This window comes from Triticum urartu, chromosome 3A, assembly GCF_056163025.1.
Source record: "Triticum urartu cultivar PI428250 chromosome 3A, HENAU_Tu73, whole genome shotgun sequence".
NCBI lineage: Eukaryota > Viridiplantae > Streptophyta > Magnoliopsida > Poales > Poaceae > Triticum > Triticum urartu.
The window spans coordinates 530166341-530183873 of record NC_141875.1 but is presented as its reverse complement, the minus strand read 5'-3'; the positions used below and the strand labels follow the sequence as shown (position 1 = coordinate 530183873).

General features: G+C 47.4%; 1 protein-coding gene across 1 annotated transcript; it reads right to left on the bottom strand.

Moving 5' to 3' along the window:
• Positions 1-5344: 5344 nt before the first annotated feature.
• On the bottom strand, positions 5345-15110 carry LOC147980373 (uncharacterized). Its single transcript, XM_087515576.1, has 2 exons — positions 14844-15110; positions 5345-5506 (listed from the first exon to the last, which is right to left on the bottom strand). Exons 1-2 carry the CDS (start codon positions 15108-15110, stop codon positions 5345-5347), a joined length of 429 nt encoding a protein of 142 aa, XP_087371702.1.
• Between the last annotated feature and the right edge of the window lie 2423 nt (positions 15111-17533).

Below are 17533 nucleotides of genomic sequence, written 5' to 3'. Positions count from 1 at the left end.
GCAATGTAGAGAGGGTTAGCGGGTTCGGAGAACACTCGCGCTCGGTCTCGTTAGCTGCTGGTGTGTACTGTAGCACTTCGCGCTCCCGAGCAAGAACTCAATACAAACCACAAAGCAGGAGTAGGGTTTTACGCACCCGTGTGGCCCGAACCTGGGTAAACTGCTCGTGTGCTTCGCCTCGATCTGCTCTTTGTACGACCTCCGCCCCCGCCGAACCGAAAGGGACTCGGCCCGCCGGTCCCATAGGTGCTCGTGGATCAGTCCCACGACATAGAGAGGCTAGCAATGGTGGAAGGGTGAGAGTGCGTATAATCCATGGACTCAACATTAGTCATAAAGAACTCACATACTTGTTGCAAAAGTCTATTAGCTATCGAAACAAAGTACTACGCGCATGCTCCTAGGGGGATAGATTGGTAGGAAAAGACCATCGCTCGTCCCCGACCGCCACTCATAAGGAAGACAATCAATAAATAAATCATGCTCCGACTTCATCACATAATGGTTCACCATACGTCCATGCTACGAGAATCACAAACCTCAACAAAAGTATTTCTACTAATCCACAACTACCCACTAGCATGACTCTAATATCACCATCTTTATATCGCAAAACTATTGCAAGGAATCAAAACATATCATATTCAGTGATCTACAAGTTTTATGTAGGATTTTATGACTAACCATGTGAATGACCAGTTCCTGTCATCTCTCTAAATAGATATAAGTTAAGCAAGAGAGTTTAAATCTTTCTAAAAAAAGATATGCCCACACTCTAACAAATATAAGTGAAGCAAAAGAGGATTCTACAAATGGCGGTTTTCTATGTAAAGAGAAACAGGCAATCCAAACTTCAAATGATATAAGTGAAGCACATGAAGCATTCTATAAAGCCATACTCAAAAGATATAAGTTAAGTGCAATGACCATTCTATAAATCAACCAAGGACTGTCTCATACCATCATGGTGCATAAAAGAAAAATGAAAACTAAATGCAAAAGACGCTCCAAGATTGCACATATCGCATGAACGAAACGAATCCGAAAACATACCGATACTTGTTGAAGAAAGAGGGGATGCCTTCCGGGGCATCCCCAAGCTTAGACGCTTGAGTATCCTTGAATATTTACTTGGGGTGCCTCGGGAATCCACAAGCTTGAGCTCTTGCCTCTCTTCCTTCTTCTCACATCGAGACCTCCTCGATCTTCGAACACTTCATCCACACAAAACTTCAACAGAAAACTCGGTAAGATCTGTTAGTATAATAAAGAAAATCACTACTCTAAGTACTGATGCAAACCAATTCATATTTTGTTTTTGCATTGTAGCTACTGTAATATAACTTTTCCATGGCTTAATCCACTGATATAAATCGATAGTTTCATCAAAACAAGCAAACTATGCATCAAAAACAGAATCTGTCTAAAACAGAACAGTCTGTAATAATCAGAACATTCACCATACTTCTGATACTTGAAAAATTCTCCAAAAATTAGGAAAAATAAAAAATTTATATAGAAAGACAGTGCAAAAAGAGTCAGAACCATTTGACGTCCCAGTAAAAAATGAAAAATCGCGCACTAGAGCCAAAGTTTCTGTCCTACACCATACAAACCAACAAGCATTGTAAACATCCTAAAGGCAAACCTTGGCACATTATTTTTATAATACAATGTAATTGTACAAGGGGATAATTATATTTGTTGAAAAGTTTCTGTAATCAAGATTCACAAAGTTTCCGTGAGCATGAACAAAGTTCAAGGCTAGCTCCCACTTCAACAATGCTTGTCTCTCTCACTTTCACTTTCCTTTTTGAAAAAGTTTTGGGTTCCCCTCTTTATTTTTGTTGTTTTTAAACTATATGAAAGCACTCAACAGAAAGAAATTACTCCCTAAAAATTCCGGGTTGTCTCCCTGGCAGCGCTTTCTTTAAAGCCATTAAGCTAGGCATATAGTGCTCAAGTAGTGAATCCACCCGGATCCCAAGGTATATCAAAGCCAATTTTCATTAGCAATGGTTTGTAATTTAGTAGTGAGCACAAAGCAACGTATATCATGTAATGATGAAGTCTAACTCTCTTTCTATGCATCGGCATGTCATAAAATAACAATTCATGCACACATAGTAAAGGCCAATGCATAGTATAAACAGTTTCTTGCAATGTTATCGTGTGGGAAACATAGAGAGGTGGAGATATAGGTCCTCTCTCATAATAATTGCAAGTAGGAGCAGCAAGTACATGCATATTATACTCATAAAAATCATCATGTGTAGTAGTAAAAGGCAAACCATCAATATAATCCTTAATAAGAACAAACTTCTCCGATATAGTGTAGTTTGGAGAATTCAAAAAGATAATAGGACTATCATGTGTGGGTGCAATAGCAACAATTTCATGTTTAACATAAGGAACTATAGAAAGTTCATCTCCATAAGCATAATTCATATTGGCAACTTGGCCACAAGCATAGCAAGCATAGCAACGGGATCATAGCAATTATCATAGCATTCATCCTTCAGTAAGCACGAAGGGAAATTAAACAATGTATGATTTTAAGAGTTACTCTCATTAGAAGGTGGGCAAGGGTGATCAATCCGCTCTTCCTCCTTTTGTTCTTCGCTCTCCTCCTCATCTTTTTCATCCAATGAGCTCACAGTTTCGTCAATTTCTCCTTCCATAGATTCCTGCAAAACATTAGTCTCTTCTTGGACAGCGGAGACTTTCTCAATAAACGCATCAATGACGGAATTGTATTCATAATTCTCATAACAATATTTAAGGATAGCTAAATTTTCAGGTCTGTAAATAGCATCATAAAGATTTTCATATTCTTAGAACATAGATTCAATTTCATAAGCACCCATAAAAGCAACAAATTCTTCTATTTGTTCCACATCATAGTAGTCATATATACCTCTAGCATAAGAAGCCAAGGTTTCATTATCATTAAATTTGCATGAAAAGGGAAGGTGTGGAGACTTCATCGAAGAGCAACAAGTATAATCATATCTCAAGCATAGTTGCCTAGCATACCACTTCAACATATAAATTTGATCCCATAATAGTTTCCCTTTTTGAGTCAAGCGATAATCCCTAAAGTATTCATGTTGATCCAACATGTCTCCCATTACCAAATTGAATGGGGTTTTCTCTGATTATCAAAGAAGTACATAATATCTGTCACATAACGAGCATCAAGGGTTTTAGGATGTTCCTCATCTCCATGAGTAGCAAGTACACCTAATTTTTTGGCATTTCGTGTTCCATATCCATAACTAAAGATAAAGAACAACTAAGAACAACAAATAAAAATTACTTAGTGATAAAGCAAACAAGCACACACGAGAATATTCACCCCACGCAATTGCTCCCCAGCAGCGGCTCCAGAAAAAGGTCTTGATAACCCACAAGTATAGGGGATCGCAACTGTTTTCGATAATTAAGAGTGTCGAACCCAACGAGGAGCTAAAGGCGGAACAAATATTCCCTCAAGTTCTATCGACCACCGATACAACTCTACGCACGCTTGATGTTTCACTTTACCTAGAACAAGTATGAAACAAGAAGTACTTTGTAGGTGTTTTTGGATAGGTTTGCAAGATAATAAAGAGCACGTAAACAAAAAGTAGGGGCTGTTTAGGTAAAGACAGAACTAAGTTAGTTTTAGTAAAGAGCTTTTTGTCACGAGAAAGTTATTTGTCCTGAGGCAATCGATAACTAGACCGGTAATCATTATTGCAATTTTATACGAGGGAGAGGCATAAGCTAACATACTTTATCGACTTGGATCATATGCACTTATGATTGGAACTCTAGCAAGCATCCGCAACTACTAAAGATCATTAAGGTAAAAACCAACCATAGCATTAAAGTATCAAGTCCTCTTTATCCCATACGCAAACAACCTACTTACTCGGGTATGTGCTTCTGTCACTCACGCCACCCACCATAAGCAAATCATTAACATATTGCAAACCCTACAGCGGGAATCCATCACGCTTGCGCGACACGGAGAGCACCATAGGACAGCACCAATAATAAAACATGCAACTCAGACCAATCATGATCATCAAATAACCCATAGGACAAAACAGATCTACTCAAACATCATAGGATAGCCATACATCATTGTGAAATAATATATAGCGTTGAGCACCATGTTTAAGTAGACATTACAGCGGGTAAGAGAGGGGTTACACCGCTGCATAGAGGGGGCAAGAGTTGGTGATGATGGCGGTGAAGTTGTTGGTGAAGATTGCGGTGATGGTGATGGCCCTCGGTGGCACTCCGGTGCCACCAGAAGCTAGGGGGAGAGAGCCCCCCTCCTTCTTCTTCTTCCTTGACCTCCTCCCTAGATGGGAGAAGGGTTTCCCCTCTGGTTCGTGGTATCCATGACATGGGAGGGGCGAGAGCCCCTCCGAGATTGGATCTGTCTCTCTGTCTCTCTCTGTTTCTGCGTTCTCAGATTCTGCCCTTTCACCGTTTCTTATATTCCCGGAGATCCGTAACTCCGATTGGGCTGAAATTTTAACACGATATCTATCCGGATATAAGCTTTCTTGCGGAGAAAGAAGGGCATCAACCGCCTTACTGGGTGGCCACGAGGGTCAGGGACGCGCCTAGGGGGGTGGGGCGCGCCCCTGCCTCATGCCTCCCTCGGGCACCGTCTCGCGTGGATTTTTCTTCCCAAAAATCACATATATTCCAAAAAAATCTCCGTCAGTTTTTATCCCATTTGGACTCCGTTTGATCTGGATATTCTGCGAAACAAAAAACATGCAAAAAACAGGAACTCGCACTGGGCACTGGATCAATATGTTAGTCCCAAAAATAGTATAAAAAGTTGCCAAAAGTATATGAAAGTTGTAGAATATTGGCATGGAACAATAAAAAATTATAGATACGACAGAGACATATCATTGCACTCAGAGCTATGCCACAAATACAATGTCTGGCTACTCTCGGAGTTGCGCCACAAGTCCAATGTTTGGTTGCACTCGGAGCTACGCCGCAAGTACAACGACTGGCTGCTCTTGGAGCTGTGCCACAAGTACAACGTCTGGTTGTACTCGTAGCTGCGCCACAAGTACAACGTCAACTCCGAGTGGAGAATGACCCTTCCACTCGGAGTTTCAATTATGATTCCCAATTCGCTCGAGTCAAGAAATTCAAAGGTGATAAAGACAAAGCAACTGCATTCAAAAGAAAGACCAAGTTTGGATAAATCCATGAAGGTTCAAAACCACCAGCAGAAGTACTCGGGCGTCAAGCCTGAAAGTGTCTCAATGATTACAGGATCACTCGGCATCCCGAGGCAAATTAAATCAAGTTATCAAGTTTTTCACTTGGCAGGAGAAGGGCTAGCTGGCTTGACGAACTCGTACAGGTCGATTTCATCTGCGATGCGAGTGGTAGCATCGATGAAGGTCTTCATAAAGGACTGGAATTGAAGCTTCTTGGTGTTGGCGACCTTGAGAGCCGCCAGCTTCTCTTCCCTAACTTCCTTGCAATGAACACGGACCAGAGACAGAGCCACGTTAGCACCTGATACGTCTCCAACGTATCTATAATTTTTGATTGCTCCATGCTGGATTAGCTACTGTTTTGGACATTATTGGGCTTTATTATCCACTTTTATATTATTTTTGGGACTAACCTATTAACCGTAGGCCCAACGCAGAATTGCTATTTTTTGCCTGTTTTAGGGTTTCGAAGAAAAGAAATATCAAACGGAATGAAACCTTCGGAAACGTGATTTTCTAACCGAATACAACTCAGGAGACTTGGACCCTACATCAAGCCAATTAACAGGAGGCCACAAGGTAGGGGGCGCGCCTGCCCCCCCTAGGCGTGCCCTCCACCCTCGTGGGCCCCCTATTGCTCCACCAACATACTTCTTCCTCCTATATATATATCCACATACACCCAAACGATCAGAGACAGATCCAAAAATCTAATTCCACCACCACAACTTTCTGTATCCACGAGATCCAATTTTGGGGCCTGTTTTAGAGCCCCGCCGGAGGGGGCATCGATCACGGAGGGCTTCTACATCATCATCCAAGCCCCTCCAATGAAGTGTGAGTAGTTTACTTCAGACCTACGGGTCCCTAGTTAGTAGCTAGATGGCTTCTTCTCTCTTTTTGGATCTCAATACAATGTTCTCCCCCTCTCTCGTGGAGATCTATTCGATGTAATCTTCTTTTTGCGGTGTGTTTGTTGAGATCGATGAATTGTGGGTTTATATTCCAGTCTATCGATGAATAATATTTGAATCTTCTCTGAATTCTTTTATGTATGATTTGTTATCTTTGCAAGTCTCTTCAAATTATTAGTTTGGTTTGGCCTACTGGATTGGTTTTTCTTGCCATGGGAGAAGTGCTTAGCTTTGGGTTCGATCTTGCGGTGTCCTTTCCCAGTGACAGAAGGGGCAGCAAGGCACGTATTGTATCATTGCCATCGAGGATAACAAGATGGGGTTTTTATCATATTGCATGAAACTGTCCCTCTACATCATGTCATCTTGCTTATGGCGTTACTCTGTTTTTAACTTAATACTCTAGATGCATGCTGGATAGCGGTCGATGAGTGGAGTAATAGTAGTAGATGCAGGCAGGAGTCGGTCTACTTGTCTCGGACGTGATGCCTATATACATGATCATACCTAGATATTCTCATAACTATGCTCAATTTTGTCAATTGCTCAACAGTAATTTGTTCACCCACCGTAGAATACTTATGCTCTCGAGAGAAGCCACTAGTGAAACCTATGGCCCCCGGGTCTCTTTCTCATGATATCAACCTCCATTACTTTATTATTGCTTTGCTTTTCTACTTTGCCTTTTACTTTTCACTTTGCATCCCTATACCAAAAATACCAAAAATATTATTTATCATCTCTATCAGATCTCACTTTCGTAAGTGACCGTGAAGGGATTGACAACCCTTAAGCGCGTTGGTTGCGTTGAGCTATTGTTTTTGTTTAGGTATGAGGGACTCATGCGTAGCCTCCTACTGGATTGATACCTTGGTTCTCAAAAACTGAGGGAAATACTTACGCTACTTTGCTGCATCATCCTCTCCTCTTCGGGGAAATCCAACGCAGTGCTCAAGAGGTAGCAGCACCGCAGCGAGCAGATGACTTCTTCCACGCCTGCACTCAACTAGGGATTTCATTGAGTCGAGTAATCAGAGACATGAGGTCATTCTGGAATGTCACACCTGGCCAGAACTCCGTGTCGATCCGCGACACCGCCACTTTTCAGTCGAGCAAGATAGTCCATAACACCGGTGATACGTCCAATTTGCATCATGCTTTTATATTCATATTTATTGCATTATGGGCTATCACTACAAATAATGTCACAATACTTATGCCTATTCTCTCTTATTTTACAAGGTTTACATGAAGATGGAGAATATCGGCAGCTGGAATTCTGGGCTGGAAAAGGAGCAAATATTAGAAACCTATTCTGCACAACTCCAAAAGTCCCGAAACTTCACAAGAGCACGTTTTGGAATATATAAAAACACTGGTGAAAGAATTAACCAGAGGGGCCCACACCCTAGCCACGAGGGTGGGGGCGCACCCTACCCCCCTGGGCGCGCCCCTATCTCGTGGGCCCCCTGGCAGGCCTCCGATGCCCATCTTCTGCTATATGAAATTTTTCGTCCAAGAAAAAACCAAAAGAAAGCTCACGGGACGAAACTCCGCCACCATGAGGCGGAACCAATCTAGGGCTCCGGCAGAGCTGTTCTGCCGGGGAAACATCCCTCCGGGAGGGGGAAATCATCACCATCGATCCTCACAGCGGGAGGGGGTCAATCTCCATCAACATCTTCACCAGCACCATCTCATCTCAAACCCTAGTTCATCTCTTGTATCCAATCTTTGTCTCAAAACCTCAGATTGGTACCTGTGGGTTACTAGTAGTGTTGATTACTCCTTGTAGTTGATGCTAGTTGGTTTATTCGATGGAAGATCATATGTTCAGATCCTTTATGCATATTAATACCCCTCTGATTATGAACATGAATATGATTTGTGAGTAGTTACGTTTGTTCCTGAGGACATGGGAGAAGTCTTGCTATAAGTAGTCATGTGAATTTGGTATTCGTTCGATATTTTGATGAGATGTATGTTGTCTTTCATCTAGTGGTGTCATGTGAACGTCGACTACATGACACTTCACCAATGTTTGGGCCTAGGGGAAGGCATTGGGAAGTAATAAGTAGATGATGGGTTACTAGAGTGACAGAAGCTTAAACCCTAGTTTATGAGTTGCTTCGTAAGGGGCTGATTTGGATCCATATGTTTCATGTTATGGTTAGGTTTACCTTAATACTTCTTTTGTAGTTGCGAATGCTTGCAAGAGGGGTTAATCATAAGTGGGATGCTTGTCCAAGGAAGGGCGGCACCCAAGCACCGGTCCACCCACATATCAAATTATTAATGTACCAAACACGAATCATATGAGCGTGATGAAAACTAGCTTGACGATAATTCCCATGTGTCCTCGGGGGCACTTTCCTTCATATAAGAGTTTATCCAGACTTGACCTTTGCTACAAAAAGGATTGGGCCATCTTTCTGCACCTTATTTATTTTTATTACTTGTTACCCGTTACAAATTTCCTTATCACAAAACTATCTGTTACCGATAATTTTAGTGCTTGCAGAGAATACCTTACTGAAAACTGCTTATCATTTCCTTCTGCTCCTCGTTGGGTTCGACACTCTTACTTATCGAAAGGACTACGATAGATACCCTATACTTGTGGGTCATCAAGACTCTTTTATGGCGCCGTTGTCGGGAGTGAAGCGCCTTTGGTAGGTGGAATTTGGTAAGGAAAAATTTATATAGTGTGCTGAAATTTACTGTCAGTTGTTACTATGGAACGTAATCCTTTGCAGGGCTTGTTCGGGGTATCTTCACCCCGACCAGTAGAAAAAAGAGTTGCTCCTCAACCTACTGAACCTACTAAAAATGTTTACTTTGAAATTCCTTCGGGTATGATAGAGAAACTACTAGCTAATCCTTTTACAGGGGATGGAACATTGCATCCCAATTTGCACCTAATCTATGTCGACGTAGTTTGTGGATTATTTAAGCTTGCAGGTATGCCCAATGATGTTATCAATAAGAAGGTCTTCCCTTTATCTTTTAAGGGAAAGACATTGAGATGGTTTAGGCTATGTGATGATATGGGATCATGGAACTACAACCGATTGAAATTGGAATTTCATCAGAAGTTTTATCCTATCAATCTTGTTCATCGTGATCGTAATTATATATATAATTTTTGGCCTCGTGAAGCAGAAAGCATCGCTCAAGCTTGGGGGAGGCTTAAGTCAATGTTATATTCATGACCCAATCATGAGTTCTCAAGAGAAATTATTATTCAATTTTTTTATGCTCGGCTTTCTCTCAATAATCGCTCCATGCTTTATACTGCTTGTAGAGGTTCTTTTATGATGAAGAATATTGAATTCAAATGGGATTTATTGGAGAGAATTAAACGCAACTCTGAAGATTGTGATCTCGATGAAGGTAAGGAGTTAGGTATAACCCCAAAGTTTGATTGTGTTAAATCTTTTATGGATACCGATGCCTTTCGTGAATTTAGTACTAAATATGGACTTGACTCTGAGATAGTAGCTTCTTTATGTGAATCCTTTGCTAATCATGTTGATCTCCCTAAGGAGAAGTGGTTTAAATATAATCCTCCCATTGAAGTAAAAGTAGTTGCACCTATTAAAGTTGAAGAAAAGACTATCACTTATAATGTTGATCATGTTGTTCCTACTGCTTATATTGAGAAACCACCTTTCCTTGTTAGAATAAAGGATCATGCTGAAGCTTCAACTGTGGTTCGTAAGAGTAATACTAGAACACCTACACCCTATGAGCAAATTAAAGTTGAACCTAGTATTGCTATGGTTAAAGATATCTTGGACGATAATATTGATGGGCATGTTATTTACTTCTGTGATGAAGCTGCTATAATGGCTAGACTCGATACTAAAAATAAACATAGACCTGTTGTTGGCATGCCTATTATTTCTGTTAAGAAAGGAGATCATGGCTTATGTAATATGGGTGCTAGGGCAAGTGCAATACCTCATTCGATATACAAAGAAATTATGCATGATATTGCACCTGCTGAGATAGAGGAAACTTATGTTACAATTAAGCTTGCCAATAGAGACACTATTTCACCAGTTGGGATTGTTAGAGCTCTTTGAAGTCCTGTGTGGCAAAGTTAAATATCCTGCTGATTTTCTTGTTCTTGGTTCCCCACAAGATAAATTTTGTCCCATTATATTTGGTAGACCTTCTTGAATACTATTAATGCTAGGATAGACTGCAAAAAGGATTTTGTTACTATTGGTTTGGGGGATATGTCTCATGAGTTTAATTTTGCTAAATTTCATAGACAACCCCATGACAAAGAATTGCCTAGTAAAGATGAAATTATTGGTCTTGCTTCTATTGTCGTGCCTCCTAATGATCCTTTAGAACAATATTTGCTCGACCATGAAAATGATATGTTTATGAATGAAAGAAGGGAAATAGATGAAGTATTCTTTAAACTGGGACCTATTTTGAAACACAACTTGCCTGTTGAAATTCTAGGGGACCCCCTCCACCCAAGGGTGATCACGTGTTTGAGCTTAAACCTCTACCTGATACTCTTAAATATGCTTATCTTGATGAGAAAGAGATATATCCTTTTATTATTAGTGCTAACCTTTCAGAGCATGAAGAAAAGAAATTATTGAAAACTCTGAAGAAGCACCATGCTGCAATTGGATATACTCTTGATGATCTTAAGGGCATTAGTCCCACTCTATGCCAGTACAAAATGAAATTGGAAAAGCATGCTAAACCGGTTGTTGATCACCAATGACGGTTAAATCCTAAGATGAAAGAAGTGGTAAGAAAAGAAATACCAAAGCTTCAAGAGGCACGTATAATTTATCCCGTTGCTGATAGTCAGTGGGTAAGTCTTGTCCATTGTGTCCCCAATGTCGGATGTGGGGTTCCGGCAAACCCTTAAGGTTCGAACACTGGGGTGCGCGCGAAGTCTTTCCCTCCTACCGATCTACGCTCTAGCTCGCTAAGATCTTGCGGACGAACTCGACGAACTCACAGCACAGAAAGACACGGGGTTTATACTGGTTCGGGCCACCGTTGTGGTGTAATACCCTACTCCAGTGTGGTGGTGGATTGCCTCACGGGCTGATGATGAACAGTACAAGGGAAGAACAACCTCCTGAGGTTGAGGTGTTCTTGTGCTTTCGGACTTGTGCGTATCTCTGGGTCCGATCCGATCTCTCCTCTACTATGGTGGCTAGCTCTACTTATATAGGCCCTGGTCCTCTTCCCAAATATTGAGCGGGAATGGAGCCAACAATGGCGGGCTAATTTGAAGGGGGACAACTTGTACAAGCTATCCTGACAAAAGGTAGTCTGCACCTGTGAAAGGCTCTGGGGTGATGCCGTCTTGGGCTCCATGATGACCTCCGCCTTGCCGTCCGCCTGGTCTTGGTCTTGTTGCACTGAAATGGCAACCTTTGCCTGAGGCCTCGATACTCCACGGCTACGCTTGCCTCCTTTGCACCAAAGGGGAAACAAGGACGCTGCGCGCGCTGGCGCCCGCCTGGTGTCGATCGTCATGGCTTACCCTGCCATGATATTTCCGCTCCTCGTGAGCCTGCCTAGCTAGGCCACTCCAGTGGAGGTGTTGCCCGTCCGCCTCGCGAGGCTTGGCCCCTCGCGAGGGTCTTGGGTGCCTTGTTGGTGAAGATGGCTCATACGGCCTGCTGCTTGGCCACGCCACGGGCCGCAGGCAGGCAAGTCTGGGACCCCCATTCCCAGAACACCGACAGTAGCCCTCGGGCCCAAGGTGCACATGGGCTTGGCTTCAGGGCGAAACAAAGGGTCAAGTTCGGAGCACCGCGGGCCCCAAAAGCCTGTGGCCTCGGTCGACGCGTGGCGGTTGATTGGACGTGGGCGTCTCCGCTTCCCCATGCTGCCTCGGCAACTGCACGACTTGTCAAGTCCCTGTTACATGCAAGGGAAACCATCATTACCTGCGATCGTGGGAGACGCCGGTTGGCCTTCTCTTTCTATAAATGGGGAGGGGTCGGAGCCCCCGTTGCCCATCTCTTCCTCGCTTGCTTGCTTCTTCTTTTCTTCATTGCTTGCAGTGCCTCCAATGGCGCCACGAAGGAAGTTGTCTGCCGCCGAGACGGGGAAGGCCCCTCGCGAGGGCCCCAGTTCCCCGGCACCCAAGCGCGGTCGCGACCGTCGGCGCAAGCACGCTGCGACCCCCGCCGTGGCCCACCATCGAGGTGGCGCCACGACACGCGGAGGGGACCGTCCCAACCATGGCGGTCCAGCTAACGAGGGGAGGCGCGTGATGGTGGCGCGACCTCCCCGCCCGCACTTCCATTTAGTGGAGGTGTCGCCGGAGTTCGTTGTCTGGTCGAAGAACCCGGCCAGCAACTGGCTCCAGCTTCCGCGCTTCGTTGTTGATGAACTGCCGGCCCCTAGTCCAGGCGGGTTCTGGTTGCAGGTGGATGGTTGCTGCAGCAAGGCTTCCTGGGTCGCGGTCGAGACTTCCGCCGCGGACAACATAGCCCTGGCCCACGGCTGGCAGACGTTCGCCCGCGCGCGCGGCCTGGGCAGGCGGTGCACGCTCCACTTCAAGTATGACGGTGGGTCGACCCTCTATGTGAGGGTGTTCGGGGAAGATGGTCGCCGCGCCGGGTGCTGCCCCGAGACGAACAACGGTGAGGAGGTGCTCGGCCTTGGTGACGGTCGCGACGAGGATGAGGGCGAGCCTGTCCTCAGCGGCGACCGCGCCTCTTCCAGCTACGGCGGCTCTTCCTCCGGTGACAGCTCCAGCAGCGGTGGCTACGACCAGCCGCCGCGCTGCCGCGCCCGCTTCGAAGGAGGCAGTGGGTCATCTTGTTGCCGCGCTTCCGTGAAGCACGAGGAGGGGTCTGGCTAGGCTCGGGGCGTCGCTAAGGGCCTGCCTTGGCAGATTGCTGAAATGCCGCTTTGGTTAGCTTTTTCCTTTTTTTCCTGCACCAGAAAATGAAAGAAGTATGGGCCGAGAGGGGTGTGTATCGAACTGTGGTTCCTGGTTAATGCAACGTGCGTGTTATTCCCATGCCATGTTGTTATTTTGCGCAAAGATAACTTAACCTGGCGCATTTGGGACGCCCTTTCCTTCACGAGATGTCTGTGTTTGCTCAGAAACTGCAAAAAATTTGTTAGGGGTGCGCTAGAGGATTTTTCGTTCACCCAAACCTTGAATTGTCTCTTTGTATCGCGGTACCCGAGGGGCACGGATTAGGAGAGATGTGCCAGCTTTCAGGCTCGAACGAGGGTGACTTGCGAGAAGGCAGAGAAAAGAAAAATGCTCGCGAGGGCACCTGCCTAGCCCCCTCGCGAGGTATGCGAGAGAGAGATCATGAGCAAACCAGAGCCAAAAATGCGGTAAAAGACGAAGGAACCAAATCAGCAAGGAACGCCAAAGGCAAACTTGATTAAGGAGAAGCGAGCCAACTACGGAAAGCAAATGGAAAGCCGCGTCCGACACCTAATCTAGTCGTCAAGTCTTCTCACCAGCGAGGAGCTAAGTGCTGTCCACTAGGCATGGGAGGGAGCCCCAGGGCCTGAGGCCGGCGCTCCTGAGACTCCGGGGCGTGTACAGCCCCAACTCATTATTACGTGAGAGTGTCACGGGCTTCGATTCTTCACAGGCACCGGTCCTTCTTCATAGGCTCTGGGCCTTTCTTCACAGGCTCTGGGCCTTGCTTCACAGGCTCTGGGCCTTTCTTCACAGGCTCTGGGCCTTGCTTCACAGGCTCTGGGCCTTTCTTCATGGGTAGAACATCCGGAGGTGCTGGATGTTCCAGGCGTTTTGGATAGGTTTCCCTTCTTGCGTCTCCAGGCGCACGGCGCCAGGCTTAGAGATGTGGACGACCCTGAACGGGCCCTCCCGCATGGGTGAAAGCTTGTGCAACCCATCCCTGGAGAGGACCCGCCTCAGGACCAGGTCACCCGTCTCGAGCGTCCTGGAGTGAATGTTGCGGCAGTGGTAACGCCGCAGCGCTTGCTGGTACCTTGCCGCCCTTAATGCAGCTTCGCGATGACGTTCCTCCCCCAGCACGAGATCCATCCCCCGCATAGCGTCCTTCTGCGTTTCGTCGAACGCCAGAACCTGCGCGGAGCGATTCTTGACCTCATGAGGGAGGACTGCTTCAGCTCCATAGACAAGGAAGAACGAAGTCTCGCCCGTTGGCTTGGTAGCGGTGGTGCGGATGGACCACAGCACGGACTAGAGCTCGTCGTGCCAGCCCCTGCCGCAGGCCTCCAGCTTCTTCTTGAAGGTCCTGCTCTTGAGGCCCCTCAGGACCTCAGTGTTGGCGTGCTCAGCCTGACCATTGCTCCTGGGGTGGGCCACCGAAGCGTAGTAGATCTGCATTCCAAGGTTAGCACAATAGGTTTTAAAGAGGTTACTAGTAAATTGCGAGCCGTTATCTGTGATGATGCGGTTGGGGACCCCGAAGTGGCTCACGAGGCCCTTGATGAACTTGACAGCAGAGCCGGCTGGAATGGTTTGGACGGCTTCCACTTCCGCCCACTTGGTGAACTTGTCGATGGCGATGTAGAGATAATGGTAGCCCCCTAGCGCTCGTGGGAACGGGCCTAGGATGTCTAGCCCCTAGACCGCGAATGGCCATGTGAGCGGGATGGTTTGGAGGCCCTGAGCAGGCTGATGGATTTGCTTGGCGTGGAATTGGCAAGCTTCGCAGGACTTCACCATCTCGGCTTCATCGTTGAGTGTCGTGGGCCAATAGAATCCGCTGTGGAAGGCCTTGCCGACGAGGGTCCGTGTTGATGACTGATGTCCACAGTCCCCGCCGTGTATGTCAATCAGTAGCTCCCTCCCTTGATTGCTGGAGATGCAGCGCAGCGTGACATCATTCGGCCGTTTCCTGTACAACTCGCCGTCTTGAATGTAGTATGCCGTGGCCTGTAGGGCCACGCGCTCCGCATCTTTTTCCTTCTTCGGCAGTGTCCCATGCATCAGGTACTCCTTGAACTCCTAGGTCCAGCACTCCTCCTGGGGCTCGAGCGCCAAGAGTAGCCGAGCTCCTGAGGTTGGGCCGCAAGCTGGGGCTCCCGTGGCTGGGGACTGCGGGAGCTCCTCCTGAGGCTTAGTCGTGCTTGAAAGAGGTGGCGTAGCTGATGCCTTGAAGAGCCGCTCTTCGAAGACGCCGGGCTCTTGCGGTTGCCGCTTGGATGCTCTCTTGGCGATGTCGTCGGCTTCCTTGTTGGTGCCCCGAGGCACGTGCTGCAGCTCCAAGCCTGAGAACTGCTTTTCCATTCTGCGCACCTCCGCAAGGTAGGCCTCCATGTGCTCGTCCTTTGGCTCGTACACTTTGTTGGAGAAGTTGACGAGGAGCTGCGAGTCGCCCTTGATGGTTAGGCGCCTCACCCCCAGAGCCACCGCAGCCTTCAGACCGGCTATGAGGCCTTCGTATTCTGCGATATTGTTGGAGACCTTCTCGCCGTGCTGGAAGCAGAGTTGCATGGCGTAGTAAAGCTTGTCCTAAGTGGGCGAGATGAGCACTGCTCCAGCCCCCGCGCCCTAGTGCGCAAAGGCGCCATCAAAATAAATGAGCCAGTCGTCTGGTGCCTCACTTCCTGGGGAGGTGGACCGGTCTTCCCCTTCCTCAAGAGCTGGGGCATCTGTCCATTCTGCCACAAAATCGGCGAGCGCGGCTCCCTTGATGACCCTGGTGGTGCTGAACTCCAGCTGTAATGCTTGCAGCTCGATGTTCCATTCAGCGACCCTTCCAGCTGAGTTTGGGCTCCTGAGTACATTCTCCAATGGGTAAGATGAGACGACCTTCATGGGGTGCCCCTGGAAGTAGTGCCGCAGCTTGCGTGAGGCTTCCAACAGTGCGAGCAGGAGCTTTTGCGGCATGGGGTAGCGTGCCCTTGCGTCCCGAAGTACGGTGCTGATGAAGTACACCGGGTGCTCGGCGAGGGCTGGTGCACTGTTGAGGCTCGGGTCTTGCGGAGATTGTGGCGTATCCTGAGGTGGAGGGTTTCCTGAGACTTGGCCATCCTCAGGAGTTTCCGCGATGTTGCCCTGCCGAGCTTGATCTTCCACCGCTGATGGCTCTGGTGTGCCTTCCTGACCCTGCGCTGCATCAGCTCTGGCTTGGCGTGACACACCCTTGTCTTTGCGCTCCTCCCGAACCACCACCTATGCCGCGCTGGCGGAGTACGGGGTGGTGGCGAGGTAGAGTACCAGAGGCTCAAGAGGCCGTGGCGCCACCATCAGCGGGGGGCTGATGAGGTATTTCTTGAGGTCTTGGAAGGCCCGGTCGGCATCCGGGGTCCACTCGAAGGGGCCTTTCTTCTTCAAGAGCTTAAAGAAGGGTAAGGCACGCTCACCTAGCTTAGAGATGAAACACCCTAACGCGGTCACCCGTCCTGCCTGCTTTTGCATCTCCTTGAGGGTCTGTGGTGGGCTCATGTCTTCGATGGCCTTGATCTTCTCCGGGTTCGCCTCGATCCCTCTATGGGATACGAGAAACCCTAGCAGCTTGCCAGAGGGGACGCCAAATATGCACTTCTCCGGATTAAGCCTCAAGTTCACCCGACGCAAACTCTCAAAGGTCTCCTCCAAGTCTTGAATCAACGTCCTCGCCTCGCGAGATTTGACCACTATGTCATCAACGTAGGCCCCTGTGTTCCTGCCGAGCTGCCGCCCCAAGGTGATGTGCATCAGCCGCTGAAAGGTTGTGCTCGTGTTGCGAAGGACAAAAGGCATGCAGGTGTAGCAGTACACCCCACATGGTGTCAAGAAGGCCGTCTTATCCTCCACCGCCATCTTGATCTGATGGTATCCAGAGAACGCATCCAGGAAATGTAACAAATCGCACTCGGCGGTGGATTCGACGATTAGATCGATGCGCGGAAGGGGGAACGGATCTTGGGGGCAGGCTTTGTTGAGGTTGGTGAAGTCGACGCACATCTATTCCTTCCCGCCTTTCTTTGGTACTACGACGGGGTTCGCCAGCCATTCGGGGTATCGAACTTCTCGGATGGTACCTGCCGCCTCCAGCTTGCGTGTCTCTTGGACGATGAAGGCCTGCTTCTCAGTGGACTGCCGTCTTGCTCGCTGCTTCATGGGGCGTACGTTGCGGCACACCCTTAGATGATGCTGGATTACCTCTCTTAGGACCCCTACCAGCTGATTGGGCTCCCACGCGAATATCTCCTTGTTCACGCGCAAAAACCTCACCAAAGCTTCTTCTTGTCCCGGGTCAAGGCTGGTTCCTATGGTGAAGGTGGCTCCTGAAGACCCGTCCTCGATGACCGGCACCTGCTTGGTCTTCGCCTTGTATTGGGTGAACAACTGCTTCTTCTTGGTGGCGCGGTCTCCTTGGCCTCGGGCGCACCGGCGCCGACTGGCTGTGCCGCTGCCGCGGTCTT